Raw genomic sequence first — 19220 nt, 5'->3', positions numbered from 1 at the left:
GAACTTCTTCAACTTTGGCACATATGTTCACTTGGACTCAAGGATGAACTGGGTTTCAAAGGTCAAAGGTCAAGGTCACAGTGACCTCATAAAACACTCTTTAGCCACTACTCAAGACTTCACACAGCAAATTTCACACAAATGGTTCATATTTCACATGAGTCTGGATAAACAGGGATGTGGTCTGACAGTGGTCTGAGCGGCAGAGGCTGAATATCTAAATATATTTTAATTACAGAATCTATTTTCTACGTTATTTTTTGGGCATTTTCTGCCTGTATTTGGACAGACAGTGAGAGACAGACAGGAGCGTCAGTGCAGGGCCACAGGTCGGTTGCAGTTCGGACTAAGCCTTAATGATACACACTGTACTTCTTTAAACTGATTTATCACAAGAATTCATTTTATTTTATTTTTGTTATTGTTAGGTGATGTCATATTTTTGAGAAATATTATTAAACATTAATTGCTTTAAATATGGTTGTTTTTTTTATTACATATTAAAGCAAACAAGATCCAGGAAATGGAAAAAAAAAATGTCCTGCAGTCAGACATTTTAATATTCAGTACTGAAAGACTTAAATTACTCAAGTATACAGTACCAGTTAAACAACCACAGTGTTTCCAGCTCTTATCAAAGTTTCAGCAGCTCGAGTCCAGTGAAAACAGGTGAGTGGTGACGTGCAGATGAAAGTCACCACAGCTGATGAACTGAAACTGAAAGTAAATGAAAGTAAATGAAACCTTGAAAGTTAATGGAAACGATTCCTCCCGGTTGATGAACTGTGTCACTGCATCCTCTGGTCGTCAGGACAACAGTGTAGGGCTGTACAGCTGTGTGTCGGTCGGTCAGAGCTTCATCCTACAGCAACGTAATGAGCCACAACATGAGAGGAACAGAACCAGGTGATGAAGACCAGCTCAGTCTTCCTCAACGTCACCATCAGTGTTTCATTTGAATTCCATTTCAATAAAAACTGGAAGAATAGAGACGTTCTAAAACATTGTTTATTAAAAGTGAAATACTGTATATTCTCTATGAACATGAGCCTTGACTGAAGCTTCACCCTTCACCCACAGTTATCACAGTCCCATCACATCCTGACTCCACCCGGATGTTTATCATCCACTCGCTGACTTGTTCCTGCTGGACAGGCCGTGTGAAGCCTCTGAGATGAAACACTAATTATTCAGCTGTGTCTCTCTACACAATAACCTGTGTTTATGTGTGTGGCAGCGCCCTCATGTGGAGCAGCAGTCCAGCTACAGCAGACCTGTCACCTGTCACCTGTCACCTGTATCTGCTGCAGCCTATAATAATATATAATATATAACTATAATAATCACAATAACAGTGAATCCATCACTTAGTCATTCAGACAACACCTCCTGCAGAGAAAATGGCTCATTTACAACATGACTGAGGGACAAGATCCACTGTGATGACGAAACAAAACTGAAAACAGAGATTAGAGATTACAACACGCCCACAGGGGGTGTGAAATCGTTCTCTGCTCAGGACGTGACTCCACAACATCTCCACATAGAAAATAGTTCCCGCTGTTTTATTGTTTAAAATCTTGTTTTATCTCATTTACTGAACCTTTAATAACAATAATCATCAGAAATTCAATGTTCAGCTTCGTCCGTGCAGCTTGGGAACATTTTACACTCAAAACACAAGCAAAACCAACCTTAATGAAAGGTCTGGGAAAAAACAAGGTTCCTCTGAGAGAACATTTATTTGTTCTGTCCCAGACACCATGACGTTCACATTTCTGGCTCTTTGAGAAACATCTCAACTGTTGGATGGATGGGGATGAATGTGGTTGGGACGTGTTCTCCACAGGATGAACTGTGTCCTCACATTTAGTTTCACTGATGGGAACGTGAGAATGACGGATCTGTATTAGTCCATTAATGTTCTCGTGTCTTCTCTGATCATAGATGACCAGCACCGTTCTCTCCTGTGTGAATGTTACGTCTCAGTTTCATCTCCTACGTCTGTCCTCTCTCAGGTCTCATGATACACAGGAAGTCTTGTCTTCCACATTTGTCCTGCTTTTGAAACCGGTTTTCAGTCTCCGTCAACCTGTCACAGATCTTCACTGGGGAGACTGCATCTGTCCGTCCTGGAGGGGGGCTCCCTCCTCTGCTTCCTCCATTTTCACCTCTTGTCAGCGGTTGTTGAGTGTTCCCCTTCTTCCCACTGAGGGCCTGAGGACAGATGTGTCAGATGTTGTAGAGACTGTGATTCTGTGATAAATAAAATGAACTTGACTTGTTTTCTTGAAGGATTTCAGGGAAACCACCTGATCCAGCTGCGTCACTGCCAGCTTGTTCTGGATGATGATTATTACTTGAGCAACTGTGTTTGTAGGTTCACCTGTGACTGATACACCTGGACTCTGGGATGAGAATGGGCAGAAACGAAACACAAACTCAGGCACAACTAAGGAAGAGTTTTGTTTGAGGTGAAACATGAAATGCAGGAATCATTTCTGGGAAATCACCTGATAATGACTCATCATTGCCAAGTTTATTTTATCCTGAATAGTGTGTATGTGTGTGTGTGTGTGTGTGTGTGTGTGCAACAGTAACAGGCATATATGGTGTAACACTTCCTACTTTTTAATCTACTGCAATATAATATTTGTAATAAACTTTAACAATCCGTAGAAAATCTGCCAAAGTGCAGACAGCATGTGACATCAACGCCCAGGGATGGTGCGTTGCATGAACACACACACTGGGGGTTGCCCCACCTTTGGAGCTTGACAGTCTGTAAAAGTTACACAACTTGGCACAGAATTGGAAAGGGTTTGTCCAAAAGAGCAGTATAAATATAAGTGTGCAGCGCACACTCTCCTTCCCATTGCATTAAACACTGAACTTAAAATGAATGTTTTTTTCTAAAGAAACAAACAGAACAAGAGGAGAAAGAACAGCAACCAAGACGAAAAAACTTTCCCAAGCAGGGGCAGGCAAAGCTTTGTTAAAAATAGAAATTGTGAGCACAATAACTGTTATCTGACTGTTATTGACACGTAGTTTAAGATTTTTCACTACCAGGCCCAACTTTTCCTGTTTTTAAACTTTGCCTGCCCCTGTTGGGGTGGGTTCCTCGTGCGAGCCGAGGCCGGTAAGTCACAACAAGTTTGAACTAAGTCTCTTCTTGTTTTTCAGAATGTGGTGTTTTGTGTTTCACTTTGTCTTCATGTGTGAAACTGTAAAGCATCAAAACAACTTTAAACCAATACAAAGGAAAAAGCTGTTTAAACCTTCACTTCGTTTAGTGACTTTACATTTGTTTAAAAAAAACTTTCCATGTATCACATGTAACTGGTTTATGTCTGTTTTCTCTCCAGTTCCTGCTAAACATGCAGGTGAGCAGTTTCTCCTTATATTTAAATACATGTTGGATTCTACACAAAAGGAAAAATGCTCAAAGACACTGACAGATGCTTTGAGATGCTGAATTATCGTATTAATATTGAAACGTTTTCATGATCATCAAATGAAGAGTCTGTAACAGTCTGCTGAGAAAATCATTGAGAGTTTAAATGTGCACACAGCAGGACGGAGGCCGACAGGCTCCAGAACAACTCCAGAGAGGAGACACGTCGTCAGCCAGTTCCACCGAGAGACAGCCCCTCTCTCCCCGAACATGCAGCCGTCCCAGCGTCACCAAACTCAGCGGCGGAGTGGAAGTTTTCACTTCTGGTGAGATCGAGTGAACAGGAGTCACAGTCTGATGAGGGAAACACGGAGTCATTCATGTATTAGACACGTGTTTGAACTGAGTTTCCCTCCTGTCAGAGAGCTGCTGACTCATAGTTTCATGATCCATACTGAGTCCTAATCCAAAGATGTGTCAGTTAGTGAGAGGTGTGAGTCGTGGCTCGCCGCAGTTCCCTCCACACTGTGTGAAGAACACCTCACGTACCAGAGTCAGACGTTCTCTGCTTGTTCTCCTGTGGAAAAAAAACCAAACAGGGATCAGGAATGACGACTGTTTCAATGAACATGTGGGTATTCAAGGCAAGTTACTGCAGCCTTTGTTCTTTTGTCTTTCCAGGAGGAGGACGTCAGGGAAAAGAAAACACACTCACTATGATGATCATCCACAGAAGGAAAATAACACCACAGATCTCTGCAGTGTTTGTTGTAAAGAAAATAATCAGATTTCCCCCCCAGCATGTAAAATTCCAACTAATTTGCCTTCAGTGACTCCAGGGACCGTCAGTGTAGAGTCTGATGAATATTTGACTGAAAATGTTAAACAGCACTGGAGGAAAATTACAAACTGTAATGAGAAAAAATGTTTTAAACAAATGAAGAAATATTGCTTAAATTTCAAACAAGAATCAAATATGTCACCTGTAAATTATCACAGTCAAGAGGAAGATGAAATCAGCCAGTTTTCATTTGCTGTTGTTGTTATGAAACATAAATACAATGTTTTTCATCAGATTTACCCAAAATACAAAAATAAGACAAACTTAGATGAAACCAAACACAGTGAGGAAACTTTAATTGGTCAAATTGATGAATTCCTACATCAAAACAACAACATTAATGCAGTGAAATATATTTTTATTTACACACACAACAGTCCATGTTTACAGAGGAAAGACGGTGTGGAGTGTTGTATGTTCAAACTACTGGACAAAGCTTGTGAGTGGGAAGAATATGGAATTTCAACTAAAGTGCTCTATACAAAATTCTGGGGATTAAGTGGACCAAAGTATTTTTCAGGTCTCAACTATTCCAGCATTTCTGATCCACACAGTGATTTTTATCCTTATTGTGAAACATTAAAAAATCTATTCTACAAATTCGACACTAAAAGTTTAAAAAAGATTCAGTCTATTTTTGATAAAATGTCACAAGAAAATGACACAAAAACAGAAAATCATGCATCTTTTGAAAAAGCTCTGAAGACACTGGCAGATTCGTACTGTACCCGTGATGAACATTTCCAAAATCTAAGAGAGACTCTCAATTTTTTTCCAGAACAAGGTAGAATTCAGAGAATCCAGAAACAATGTACTGAACTTGTAAATAACAGCGCGATGGAGCAAATACGACCAAAAATAACTGCAGACTTCAACATGTTTGCAGTTAAAGCTTTTGAAGGTTTGTTGGGGTCCAGTAGCCCGTTACAGCTTCGGCATATTTCTGAGGAAACTTTAGAATTAAACAGAGATAACAGATTAATAGCTTTAATAAATCAAAAAATCTCAGAGGTTAAAGAAGCGAAAGCAAACAAACAACTTTGCAAAAGTGACAAACCTCCCATAGATAACCTTGAGGTACAACAACCCCCAACAACTCCCAACCCAACCTCTTTAGAATTCAGTGTTTCATTCAGTGATTTTAACAAGAAAAAAAAATCCTGTTTGGGCCAAATGTGGTTAAATGAGACTTAATGATTTGAATTACATTGACTAAATTGGCAGAAATTCTAATTCAGTGGTGGAAAAACCACCTCCCGCTCTCTATAAGCCGCCTTGTTTTTATCCAATCACAACCTGACACTTCAGCCAATCAGCGGTCATTTCATCACCGCCTCAACGCTGGACCCAGACCGTCTTCACTCAGACCATCATCTCCTCACCACCACCAGAGTCCGGGCTCCGGGGCGACGACCTGTCGACCACTGTGGGTCGTTTCCATGGTGATCCACTTCCTGTTGGGGTCTGAGCGCCAAAGTTATTTCTGCTGTTCACAATAATTTTTTTTAAAATTAGATTTCTGACACTCTTGCTCCTCATTCGTCTCTCCTGACTGTGCCACCTGTGAGTAGTGGGGGCAGAGGATTGTGGGTAATTCTGAAAGCACCAGGATTTACCACTGAGGCTAAATCATCTCCTTTCCTAACCACTTCTCCTCGACCTTGATGGAAAACAACAAGAGGTCAAGGAAAGATGTGAAGGAAAGGTCATAAGGAGTTAGGAAAAGACACATGACTGCACCTACACTAGGCTTTTTTTAAACTAACTTTATATATAACAGATTGAAGTTCAGTCCTCCTCTAACCACAAACACAGGAAGTTGATCCATTAAAATAATAATCAAATCAAAATAAGGAACAAATTATATTCAGGCATCAGTTTCCTGAAATTTTATACATTTGTTAAAAAGATCAAATTAATTTTCGTGCTTTAAACAATGAGAGTGGATTCAGTGAAATGACTTGTATGTCTATAGTATTCTGTGAGGATGATGTTGTTACTGTAAATCTGCAGATTTAAAGAGAATACATTAACATCTATGGATCTGAAGCTCAGACACGTTCAGGATCATGTGACCAACATCAGCTGCTCTGTTGTTTCCACATGTTTGTGGCGGTGCTGCACCAACATGCAGGTTAAATCAGTGTGTGCTTTATTTAAAGAAGGTGAGCACACATGTTGTGAATGTACTGTTCACATTTATAGAACAGCACACACACCTCACTGTGACCTCATTAACACAGGTGTGTCTCTGAACGATGTCACAGGTCCACTCCTTCAGGTTCTGGACACAACTCAGGGATCATGACATCAAACAGGAATGAATTCAGAATGTTTTCATTTAGTTATTCTGACCCTCCAGAGCCACCGTACTGCCTCAGAGAGCCGTCACCACTGACCCGGTTCATTCATGTCCCTGCAGTTATTGGAGTTTTACATGAAAAAGATCAGTGATCAGATCAATACTGTGTGGGCATGGATCATGTGACACACACACACACACACACACACACACACACAGAAACACAAACACACACACACACATACCAGGGTCAAATCTCTGTTGGTAAAAATATCATGTTATGTCACTCACTCTCTCTCCCTCTCACACACACACACACACACACACACACACACACACAGAGTCAGATCACAGTGTTTCAGTCTCAGTAAACAAGCTGGTGACAGTGAGCAGACAGGACGACGTTCACAGAGACACAGGTGAGAAAACACACGGAGCTTTGTGTTTGTTGTTGGTGTGGATTCACTGCGGGTTCTCACTGGGTTCTAACTGGGTTCTAAGAGGGAACTAAGGTTCTAACAGGGCTCATACACATAGTGGACACATAATAAACAGAGACAGCAGAGGAGACGTCTTTTATTTTGACACTTTAACTCCACACATTTACACCAGGACTGGACTTTACAACAAGTTTTAGTTACTCGTGACCTACTTTGTTGTTTATTTTCCAGTTTCCTTCTCTCTGCTTTGACGCTGCTGCGTGTCAGATGGAATATTGTTGTTACTGCTCTACATTTATCTGACAGCAGATTTTACATAACAAATAAAATTATATTTTATAGTTAAAGATTAAAGCTGGTGTTCCAACCTTTCTGTCTGGCTCCACCAAAGAGACTTTTCCTCTTTAACCATCTCTAGAAAGATCCAAGGCCAGTATTTCACCCCCCTGATTTATCTGGTGGCCCTTTGAGGGGCCCTGGGTCTGGAGGAGGGGGGACTGGTGTTGGATTCCTGTGTGAAACCAGTTGTTAGTTTACGTTGTTTCTTTGATCCGTGATCGTGGCACAACCTTAACTGCGTTGTTAGCGCTGCAACCATGACAACGGAGGTCATCTCTCTAATCTTAAAGAAGTCCTTATTTTAACCCAAACCTTAATTGTTTCTAAACTTAACCAAGTAAAGTTAAAGGTCCTCATAGTTGGATCCAAGTGTAGCAGCCTAAAGATCTTCTAGAAGCCTTAATTCAAGTGGGTTCTTTGAGGAACCAGTTTCCATGGTGAGGAATCCCAGAAGTTCTCGAGGTACCTCTGAGCACTGAGGAACCCTTGAGTTCTTGAAGGAGCCCCTAACCCTAAGCAAACCGTCACTGTTCCATAAACTGAGCTGCATGTTTATCATTGTAACCATGACAACCAAGGTGCTGTACACTGCTGTAACGGGGGCGCTGTGTCAGGAGACCCTAACGACCCGACAGCAGGTTTGTCCTCCAGCCTGCAACTGGTGATTCATGGGAAATAGAGTTCCACCTGCTCTGTCTCATATTCAGCATGTTAGCATTTCAGCATGCTAACATCGAGTGTGTCAGTGCTGAGGCCGACGTCAGCTGAGCGGCTCGGTTTAGCCCAGGTGTCGCATCATGAAGCGAGGAGCTGACCTGCAGGTGGCGCCAGAGGGAACGTCAACACAATCAGCAGCAGAGTCCTGGCTAAAAAAATAATCAAGCACTCAGCATTTTTCAAAGTAAAAGCCCTGTTTTTTCTCTAGTTGACGAACAGTGAGCTTTGCTGTGATGTTGGCAGACGCCTCGTGGTTGTCATATTAATTTCCTGCGGAGGGATGAGACTCACTGCTGCATGTAGGTCAGAGAGTGCTCATTCCACCCAGGAGCACCACCTCTGAACTACAGCTCTGTCTCAAGTTCAAACTCTCAGCAACCTCAACTGTCAGCCTCCAAACCAACAGGACTTTTTCACGTTACCTCAGAATCTGGGTCCAAGTGTAGATAAGACGTAATGTTATAATGACATGTTTGTCCTGGAGCAACAGGCTGGGCAGTCAGTGCTGGCAGCTCTGTGAGGCTGTGGTTTGTCTTTAAGTTGGAGGAGTTCATTGTATTTGATCATAAAATACAAGACAAATTTAAATGTTGACCTGATGATGGTGCTGGATTTAAAGTCCGAGGATCATCTGGGTTCTTACAGAACATCCTGAGAACCACATCTCATCACAGTCCATCCAATAACTGCTGAGACATTTCAGTCTGGATGTGACCCGTGGAGCCGCGTCGCTAACATGGCTAAAATGAACACTGTTGTTACCTTCAGATGATTACACCTCCTCTTCTTCCTCCTGCTCCTCCTCTTGTCTCCAGCAGCAGAGATGGGTTTGGAGAGGAAGGTGGAGGTCCCGGTCTACGACCTGTCTCTGATCAGAGGGGTCTGGGAGGTCCGGGTGAAGAAATACAGACAGAGACAGAAGAAGGAGCAGGAGAGGGTGGAGAAGAGCGCCCTGGCCAGGTAAGATGTGTGGAAGTGAAATATCACAGCTCGTAAACTCAGGGATCACTGAGCTGCTCACAGCTTAGCACAACATTTTATTCAAGGTTAAAGGGCCATTTACTGGTGAAACTTCTTCTTCGGGAGTTGGTGAGAAGCACCTGAACGCACCGTTAGTTTTGATCTCGATGAGGTTTGACTGTCTCCTTTGGCAGGAAGAGGGAGGTTCTGGCTGTAATCTTAAAGCACCATCATGGACTCTGTCCTCAGACTGAGCTGAGCCTCAACAGTTCCTGCATTAACCACGATGCTGAGGAGCTGAGAGAGGCCGCACACGCTAACATCGTTTCATCCTGTTATCTCGAGATAACCAGACATTATCAGTAAAAAACTATTGTTTGTTTTCTCGAGATGACAGAGTTTTGTTATACAGAGATAATAGAATAATTCTCTTGAGAAAGCAGAATAAAAAAAATATTTGTGATTATGGTCTTTCTCAGCTTCCGTAGTTATTCACAAACTTTGTCTGTATTTGTTGTCTATGAGAAGCATCTCATTTACCCAGAGCTGTCTCAACAAAACAAGATAATGAGAGTTGCTCACATGTCTTTCAATGACTTTAGTATTATTATTATTATTATTATTATTATTATTATTTATAGTTTCTTATTTTAGAAACATTATTTGGATTCAGACATTTTGGGCAAAACCTTTTTTGTGTTTGTGAGAACATTAATCATTATTAATTATTAGTTTTACAGCAGGAAAGTGGACACTGCAGATCAATACTTTGATTATTTCTACTTGAGTCAAATGAATACTTATTGTATTGAAAGCTGATGCTTGTGTCAGATTTCTCTATTTACAACTTGAAATGTTTCTGTTTAAAACTAACTTCACACACTTCGACACACTCCTGTTTGATCTGAGACCAGCTCATTGTGACGGGTCAGAACAGAACAAACTGAGGAATAAACTATTTACGTGACTGAGTCAGACCAGCTGACTGTTGTTAGTCATGAGCAGTAACACGACCACAGGCTGCTATTTATATCCTGAGCTCGGTGGTGGGACGGTGACCGTCTGCAGCCTCCTGGAAAAATGAGCAGGAACATGAAGAAATGTGATCTGAAATCAATGCGACGCTGCAGACGCTGCATTAACAGGTGTGTGTGCAGGATCGACCAGCAGTGGCAGTATCGCATCTACTGTAAGACCCTGAAGACCACTGAGCTCAACCTGCTGCACCACTACCTGGAGAGGTCCACCCTGCCCGACGTACAGCCACACACAGGTAAGTACGGGTGTACTCAGGTACATACTGCAGTACACAGGTACATACTGCAGTACTCAGGTAAATACAGGTGTACACAGGTACATACTGCTGTAAACAGGTACATACTGCAGTACACAGGTAAATACAGGTGTACACAGGTACATACTGCTGTACACAGGTAAATACTGCAGTACTCAGGTAAATACAGGTGTACACAGGTACATACTGCTGTACACAGGTACATACTGCTGTACACAGGTAAATACTGCAGTACTCGGGTAAATACAGATGTAAACAGGTAAATGCAGCTGGTCACAGGTAACTAAAGCTATATACATATTTGTTGTGTTGTTGTGAATCTGTATCTGCTGACGACCTGTTCCTGTGTATCGGTCATGTTTCTGTTATTGGTCATCTGTCAGAGGCAGAGCAGCAGCAGGACCAGGAAGTCCAGCAGGATCAGAAGGATCCAGATCAGGGCAAACTGATCTTCCAGCTGGAGGGAGACCACTGGACGGTAAGCGACCAGGTTCAGGAGAGAGTCTCACATTCATCGTTTTCATCAGTAAGAAAAAAACGTGGTAATACATGAGTATTCTCCAGAACTTCCCCAGAGAGCTGCAGTGGATGACGTACCTGAGGGAGTGGCACGTCAGAGGGACTAAGATCCGCCAGCTGCCGGACTTCCTGCCTCTGTTCACCCAGCTCACCGTGCTCGAGATCCCCAAGAACGCCATCACCGAGCTGCCAGCTGAGATCGGTGAGGCTGGAAAACAAACGTGGGTGAGGTGTCAGAGCCCAGCTGTCAGGTGAAAAATGGAAAATTTATTCTCACCTTGAAGATCTATGAGTTTGGTGAAAGCCCCTCAGGGTCCAGGTCCTCATAATCCCTGTCATTTCATTCCTTAGTTTTATTCTTTGTTGTTGTGCGTCTGTATTTCAGGTTTTCCTTCAGTCAGGGAAATGAACTTTAGTACATTTATGTTGGTGCTGCTGACCCTCACCTGTCTGCTCAGGTAAACTGACCGGCCTGAGGGAGCTGAACGTCAGCTACAACCGTCTGTCCAAGGTTCCTCCGGAGCTCGGAAACTGTGAGAACCTGGAGAGACTTGAACTGGCAGGAAACCACAACCTGTCGGAGCTGCCGTTCGAGGTGAGACACAAACACAGAGAACTGAGTGACACATCTGCAGACAGGTCCGACGGTCCCTCCAGAGGAAACTGGCTCAGTGAGTCTGGACACAACTGATGATCTCATTCTGTTTTTGGAAAGCTGTCTCTTCATATGTGAGGGTTAAAGGAAGAGTTTGATATTTTGAGAAAGACGCTCATTTTCAGAGGTGGTTTCAGAGACTGAAGGATTCAGAGCTAAAACACATGAACTCCAGTTTCTACACCTCAGCTTCACCTGTGGAGGTGGGAGAGGTGGAGCAGCTTTGTCTTTACCACAGACACAGGAGTGGGGTCAATGCGAAGATCATTAGCACATAATTAGCACATTCCCAGTGATGATGTCACTGTGCCGATGATGTCACTCGCTCTGTCTGCAGCTGAGCAGCCTGAAGCAGCTGGTTCACCTGGACATCGCGGAGAACAGGTTTGCGTCGATCCCCATCTGTGCTCTGAGGATGAGCAGCCTGCAGCTGCTGGACCTGAGCAACAACAGCCTGAGCGACCTGCCGCAGGACATGGACAGGTGACTGATGATGTCATCACCACCTGGCGCCTGGTTACTCAGAGCAGCAACAGAGTACAGATTACACTGTGCTTTACATGAACACACTGGTGAACACACACTAACGGTGTGTGTGTGTGTGTGTGTGTGTGTGTGTCTCTCTCTCTCAGGTTGGAGCAGCTGGTCACACTGTTCGTCCATAAGAACAACCTGTCGTACCTCCCCCTCTGTCTCACCAACATCTCCACACTCAAGATGATCGTCGTCAGCGGCGACGAGCTCAACTGCATCCCGACCAAACTGTGCAGCAACCCCGACATCAAGTAACCGAAACTCCACCGACACTGAATCCAGTTCAGGTTCAGGTCCAGTCAGGGCTGCAGCACATCTGTCAGCCTGTTCAGGGTCTGAGGATCTGAAACAACAATTTACCCTGAGACACCAGTTAGGATCATTAGTGGGAGTCTGACCTTTGACATGTTCTTTCAGCAGATTAATCCTGGTTCATGTTGGGGTAAAACATCCATATTTTCTGTGTTAATGAGCTCAGCTGTGAGCTGACTGTCAGTAATGTGCTGGTGGATGATGCCCCCCAGTGGTGACATGTAAAGACTGAAGAGTAAAGGACTCAGGACTGATCCCTGTGGAGTTCACTCAGACAAAAGCTGGTTCTAGTTTCCAACCTTTAAGGGGAGTGTTGTTACAGTGTCGCAGGCCACAGTTTTTGTTTTTTATTTTAAATCATATTTACTTTTTTTTTAAATAACCAAAGACAACAGTTCAAGAAAAGTGGAAATGCAGCAGTTTACACATCTGATTTGTTTTTTATTTCCTTTGGTTAAACAGCTTCTCTGTGCAGATGTCTGTTCATACAGACAGTTACACAGATAAGAAAGAAAATTATACAGAATTATACATGAATTCACAAAATTCTCCCGACTGACGATGAAATTAAAAGATCAGGAACAAACAGGCTTAAATGGAGATAAAAAGATAAAGTTCATCACATTGCAGAAACTTAGTTTATAAATCTGTGATTCACATTTTACAGATTGTTAAACTGGAAAATAAAAACAATCAGAGAAACAACGTCAACAAACAATATTTTACTTTCAGATTAAATCTCTGTTGATATTTAATCTTCTGCTCAGATCTGCAGTGAACTGTAATCATAACTGAGACTGTAATTCTTGTTTGTGTTGTTCCGCTGCAGGTTCATTCGACTGTACGACAACCCTGCGAGTGCAGAGAAGAAGAAGAAAGAGGAGGAGAAGAAGAAGGAGAAGAGCAAGAAGAAGAGGTGGAGAGAGCAGGGAGAGGAGGTGAAGAAGGACAGTGGAGAGAAGGAGTTCATGGAGGCGTACATCAGCACGCTGAAGGACAGAGGTAACGACGCTCATTATCACTGACTCACCAAACACGGCAGTGTTTATTATCATGTCACTGAGAATAAAACTACTGACACGTACTGAAAAATAAAAGATACTGAATATTCCAGATCAGTTTTATTTACAGTAAACTAAATGTCATTTTCTATGATAATGTTTTAAAAATATGTTACATTTAATACAAGTAATTTTTTTTTATGTTTGTAACTTGTGTGACATTTGGAAATATGCTGTTTGTTATATTACACAATGCACTGTAAACATAAAATGTCTGAATGATAATAAAGTCTATTTATCTCAGGGTTGAAGAACAGGAACCTTTTATTTTTGTAAATTATAATCACGTTTCTGTTATTGTTGAAATGAGAATTAACCCATTAAGAACTCATATGAACTGATGATCAGATTAACCAGTTGACATGTCATTTGTCCCTCAACAGAAACCGTCCCCTACTCCACCACCAAGGTCACTATCTCCTGCCTGCTGTGAGGAGGAGGAGGAAGGTTGGGCTGAAAGTCTGACACCGTGTGAGTGACTCAGAGATGATTTGATAAAGCACTTTCTAAGAAAAACAAGATAAAAGGGGAATGAAACATCATGAAAGGAAAATGATTCATGTTAAACCATAGTTTGGACATAAAAGTAAAAACAACAGATGAAGAAATTGAAATGTTGATTTTCTGTAATAAACTTGCAATTTACACATTTGAGCCACTGATTCAAATTTATTACAAGTCAAAAAACTTGATGAAGTCAAAACATGTTTGAATTAATAAAAGAAGAAAACATTAAAAATAATTATGAGATACATCAAAATGTAGAGATTTTGAGATTTGACAGAAATCAAACATAAAACATCAACAATCTTGGAACTGACTTCATGCATCATTAGATGTTGGTTTTGTAACTTCCATATTTTCATGTTAAGGTTTGATTGACTGAAGATCTTGTTTCTGAAACATCGCAATAGTGAATTTATTAGATAAATTTCTGTTGGAGTTACTGAATTTTTCCAAATGAATTTTTGCAACTTTCATTCCAAAATCTGATTTCCAGCATCTAAACAGCATAACTTTAACTCCAACATTAAAGCTTCATTCTCGGCCCTGTTTTCACAAACACTCCCACATTACACATAATCTAAATACTGATCTCTGAATTTCAGGTATTTGAGAGAAACTCATCACACTCAGGGTGATTCAAGTCAAAGCCATTTTCAGTTTGTTTTAAATTCTCCTCAGTTTCTGCAGTGAGTGATTTTTTCTTGGTTATGTTTTTATTTTCTCTAAATAAACAGATATTTGAGATAAACTGGATTTATCAGTTTGAAGAGTGAAATTGTGACCAAAGAGAGAAAAGGCTTTTTCTTTCTTTTTTTTCTTGTTTTTTAACAGTTATGAGTTTAATTGTGTGATTCATAGGTTTAAAGAGTGTTTATTCTATGTACTATATATATTTATTTGTTAGAAATTTCTGTTACAGTTGAGCTGCAACTTTAAAACAAAATATCATCAACATACAGCAAGTAAGCAGATTTTCAAAAATGAAATTATGGATTTTGCAACAAAATGTAAAAATACAAATAACTGTTATACAACAAAAACATTCATTGATTTTATTTCCAGATTTGGCCCTTTTAAAAAAAAGTTTTTACTTTTATATTTTTGTTTATCTGATTTTTATTGAAATTTCCCTGTGATGCTTTGATAGTAAGTCTGTATCTGTTTGTATACTAACATTTTTTTTAAATACATGTTGTTGGTGGAAAATTGTGTTTTTTCTTCATACTGTCTGATTTTAAATGTTGTCACATTTACTGGCAAATAAAAACTTTCTTTAAATCATATTCCTTTGGAATTTTTTTTTTCCCCCCAAATGAACCAATCTCCCAAAATTTGGAACCATTTCTTTAAAGTTTGACAATTATTACTTATATTAAAAAAAAACAAAAACAAAAAACCAAGGAATCAATTCTTAAAAAATGATACACTTGAAATAAAACAAGTTAGTCCAAATGTCAAAGTCCATATATTTCTCTTTATTACCATTATCATTATCATAGATATTATTCAAAATTATGTTCTTAATAAGATAAAAGCAAATGCACAACACGTGGACGTCATTCAGCGTCTCTTTGTTTATATATAAAAACAGATATGAACATGGAGAATGATTAGAGGCACACGTTCAGAGAAATTAAAGTGCAGCAATCAGCAAATGTTCTGCATCATGTACACAGAAGAAGAAGAAGAGGAGGAAGAGGAGGAGGGGAACGTTTGGAAAGTTTGACTGCATCAGTTACTTTTCTCCTCTAGTTCATTATCCTTAGCTAAAATAAAAAGTCTTCTCAGTAAAGGTAAAGAGTTGTAATCAGTGAAAAGTGCCGACATAGAAAACAGTTTGTAAAAGCTTCAGTAACACGCCTGACCGACGTCATCGTCACTTCAGTTCCTGTCGTTTTCTCTGGCGTCCATGTTGTTGCCTTCACGTCCTTCTGGAAAGTTACTCAATAAAAAAAACTCACCTCATCTTTTCAGAGCTTAACACTCAAATCTAAATCAGTCTGACTGTAGTTACTGGAGCCAGTTTCAGGACAGACACCAAAACAACACTCCACCCACTGTATGATTCAAAAAACTATCACTGTTCTTGGCCCCTTTGAAAATAATACAGTTTTGTCCAAAGTCAGATCAACAATTTAAACTGATCAACTTCAGATTTTTAAACCGGAAGCTTCAGTATTTGGATTAAATAAATTGTGTCAGATTTGTGATCTGCTGCTGTTATTTCATTGTGTCTCATATTCCATCAAGATTTAGGTGAATGTTTGTCTCAGATCAGACTCTGTCAGCTGACGTGAACGTTAAAGGACTCTGATCAGGACGTGGACACCAGCACAAACATCAGCAGAAGTGACGATGCTTCAGAGAAACTTCCCAGTGGGATGTGAACGCAGCAGCAGCAACACTGGGACCAGAGAGACAGAGCTACAGAGGAGGAGGATGAGGACAGACCAGTGTCAGGACACAGAGGATAAGAGTTCATAACAACGTGGTGCATTCAGGGACATTCAGTAACAACTCTGCAGGGCTTCACTGACTGTAGAAAAATATACTGTAGGTCCATCTGTCTTTGTTTGACATCTTCAGGAAGAGACATGAAAGGATGAAGGAGTTAGAGGAGTTTGGTTAAAAAGTTTTACAGATGAAGACGTGAAGATTAAATCTGCTTTTTACAGACGGTCCGAGACAAAGTCTTCTCCAACAGTCTTCCTGCTGCATTAAAGGACAAATCCACTGTGGTTGTAACAGGATTGTGCGTCATGAAGCTACACACCATCATCTTCTTCATCTTCTTCATCATCAGGACACTCAGGTGTTTCTGTAGCTGTGACATTAACGCTGCCTACACTGAACCTTTGGTTCCTTCGCACCTGTCACAGCCACCAGGTGGCAGACATCAGACAACGTCCCAGGCCGAAGCTCCCATTTCCCACACATCAGATATAATGTGAATGCAACACGTAATAATTTGGACCGAGTGACAGATGTGAGGATAAACCAACATCTGCACGGCAGCATGTGTAACCTGCAGACCCCTGACAGACTGACATCAGCTGATCGCTCAAACATGACGTCGGGCCTCAGCGCTGAGCGTCGACGGACACTCGTCATCCTGCGTCAGCGCTGAGTCCTGTCAGACTGAGGTGAGTCGCTGCGATGGAGATTTGCACGTTTTAGCTCAGCAGCTACAAATCTCACGTCCTGTCCGTCCCTGCACGTCAGTGGATTTCCTCTTTTGGAATGTGGTGGTTTGACCTCTGAAAAACGTGGTAAACAAGGCAGAAGAAAAGAAAAGAGAAACAGAAAGTATGGCACCGATTGGTTCTTCAAACCTGTTCAACTCTGACTGATCCTTTCTGTGGGTTAGAGGCAAATAAGGAGAACACGGCGTCAGGCCCGGACCAGAAACACACGTTCAATCTACATCAGTAACTTGGAGCACTTGATTTACCTGACCTAGAGTGGCAGGCGGGTGGGGAGGAGCACTTTCAGATCAAACTGCCTGAGAGTAACTGACAAGCTGAACACACTTCAAGTATTTAAACACACGAAGAAGAGATGAGGACACGTCAACAGACCTGATGCTGAAATAAATCATGTGTACGGAGGCTGGGGGTGTCACTACAGGAAAAAAGTTGTGTGTGCACAACTTGTGCTCTTGGTTCGGCCTCTAACTTCATCTTGTGTGTGGATCAGTTGGACTGAACACGGTTTGATTCTGGTCTTCAGATCAGTAGGTCTGTTTCACCATAAACACTGTGACAACACTGCAGTTAAAAACTCCGCTTCAGCCTGATGTGCTGCAAGAGGAAGGAAGGCAAAATATATTTGACACTAAATCAGGCCAGTTTACAAAAACAAGAGATTATTAAAGCTGAATTACAAAATCAGAAGATCTGGAGAATCGAGAGCAGGAATTTTGAATCAGAACCTGAGTTACTAAAGTGTCCACATCAGGAGCCTGAATTACTAAACCGGGAAACTTTTTCCCCTTGTTTTTGACTCCTCCCAGCTTCCGTACAAACGCAGATAAAAGCACTTCAAACTGTTCAAATCAATGTTCTAAACACTCTGTTTTCTCCTCGACGCAGAAACACCCAGGAGAGGACGATGACATCACAGCCTGTCAGGGCGCGCACATGCTCAGTGTGACTGCCATGTGGCTGTTGTCATAGTAACAGTTACCCACAGCCCCCCCCCAGGTGATGACTTCCTGTCCCATGAGCTGTATGACCTCATCGTCCTCTCCATGTTTCTCCGTCCTGGTGAGAAGTTTCAGTTTGGAAACAACAGTCTGTAGTTTTGGGACAACTGGTCTGCGCTGTGCAGTGAATCAAACACACCTCCACCTCATCAGTGAGGAGCATCTGATCCGCTGAACTCTGCAGCCCTGACAGGTGGAGTTAGGTGCAGCAGACACACACAGTGAGCGTTTAGGCGGCAACCAGACTGACGGCTTTGAAAAATGACAAAGTTCACACTGTAAAAAAAAAAAAAAAACCCCAGTAATGATATGTTTGGACATGGGTTGGGCCCCATCACTGTCTACACCACATGAAGTGGGGGGGGGGGGGTCATAACCACAGCTTGACTGACATTCACACATTCATGGTGATGAGCTGTTTATCATCAGCTCATCTGATGATCCATGAATTGTTTCTTAATAACATGTTAAGAGGAAGAAGCTGGAACCTACTGAATATTTGGCATTTTTGCTTAAAAAAAACAAAAGAAACCATTCACAAACTATCACAGTAGTTGATGAATTTTCAGACTAATCGCAGCAGCTCTGATGTGCATCAGGTCGCTGATGCTCCTGGTTTGACCTCAGCTGACTCCTCTGACTCTCCAGGCAGAGAAATGAACGGCAACAACTTTACTCAGTGAAGTTCCATCTAATCTAAACATGACCTGATGGTGGAAAAACACAAAGAAGCGACTGGAGAGTTTCAGCTTCATCTTACTCATTGATTCTGGTTTTGCTCCGACTTGTGTTTGTTGTGAGATTCGTGGCGACAGACACACTAATGGTTCAAAGCCCTTTGGTCATACCTGCCTGAGCTCACCTGGGCAAGGTGCTTAAACAGCTTCAGGTATAAGCAACGGTGTAGAACAGGATCGAAAGTAGAATAATGGCTTAGTTTTATCAATGATGTAAATGCTGTTAAACAAAAACCTGCGTTAACTGTTTCTGATTAACAGTCTAAACCAGAACCAGAAGGACCAGGTTTCAAGTGCAGCAACACAACTGGTCCTTTAATATTTAAACCACATTATAAAACTAAACTAAATCTGAATGAGCTGTGAGTCTGGAAGGAAATGGAGCCTGTAATCTGACATCA

General features: G+C 41.5%; 1 protein-coding gene and 1 long non-coding RNA gene across 3 annotated transcripts; both read left to right on the top strand.

Annotated features, from left to right (window-relative positions):
• The first annotated feature begins 3004 nt into the window (after positions 1 to 3004).
• LOC139624739 (uncharacterized) lies at positions 3005 to 3712 on the top strand. The gene is made up of 3 exons (XR_011691734.1): positions 3005 to 3142; positions 3369 to 3386; positions 3576 to 3712. It is a non-coding gene; the product is annotated as an uncharacterized lncRNA (long non-coding RNA).
• A 3099-nt stretch (positions 3713 to 6811) lies between these two features.
• On the top strand, positions 6812 to 15161 carry lrrc2 (leucine rich repeat containing 2). 2 transcript variants are annotated; one of them, XM_071484082.1, is made up of 10 exons: positions 6812 to 6959; positions 8852 to 8996; positions 10142 to 10269; positions 10674 to 10768; positions 10855 to 11011; positions 11268 to 11404; positions 11802 to 11947; positions 12097 to 12249; positions 13140 to 13312; positions 13755 to 15161. In XM_071484082.1, exons 1-10 carry the CDS (start codon positions 6821 to 6823, stop codon positions 13802 to 13804), a joined length of 1323 nt encoding a protein of 440 aa, XP_071340183.1. In that variant the 5' UTR covers positions 6812 to 6820; the 3' UTR covers positions 13805 to 15161. The 2 variants fall into 2 exon arrangements, with proteins under 2 accessions (XP_071340183.1, XP_071340184.1); XM_071484083.1 differs by having other exon boundaries at positions 6813 to 6959; positions 10154 to 10269.
• Positions 15162 to 19220: the final 4059 nt, after the last annotated feature.

Source organism: Trachinotus anak, unplaced genomic scaffold (assembly GCF_046630095.1).
Source record: "Trachinotus anak isolate AG129_WGS33_773 ecotype Australia unplaced genomic scaffold, CSIRO_AGI_Tana_v1 ptg000008l, whole genome shotgun sequence".
In the NCBI taxonomy this organism is placed as follows: Eukaryota; Metazoa; Chordata; class Actinopteri; order Carangiformes; family Carangidae; genus Trachinotus; species Trachinotus anak.
This window is presented reverse-complemented; position numbering and strand designations above follow the sequence as displayed.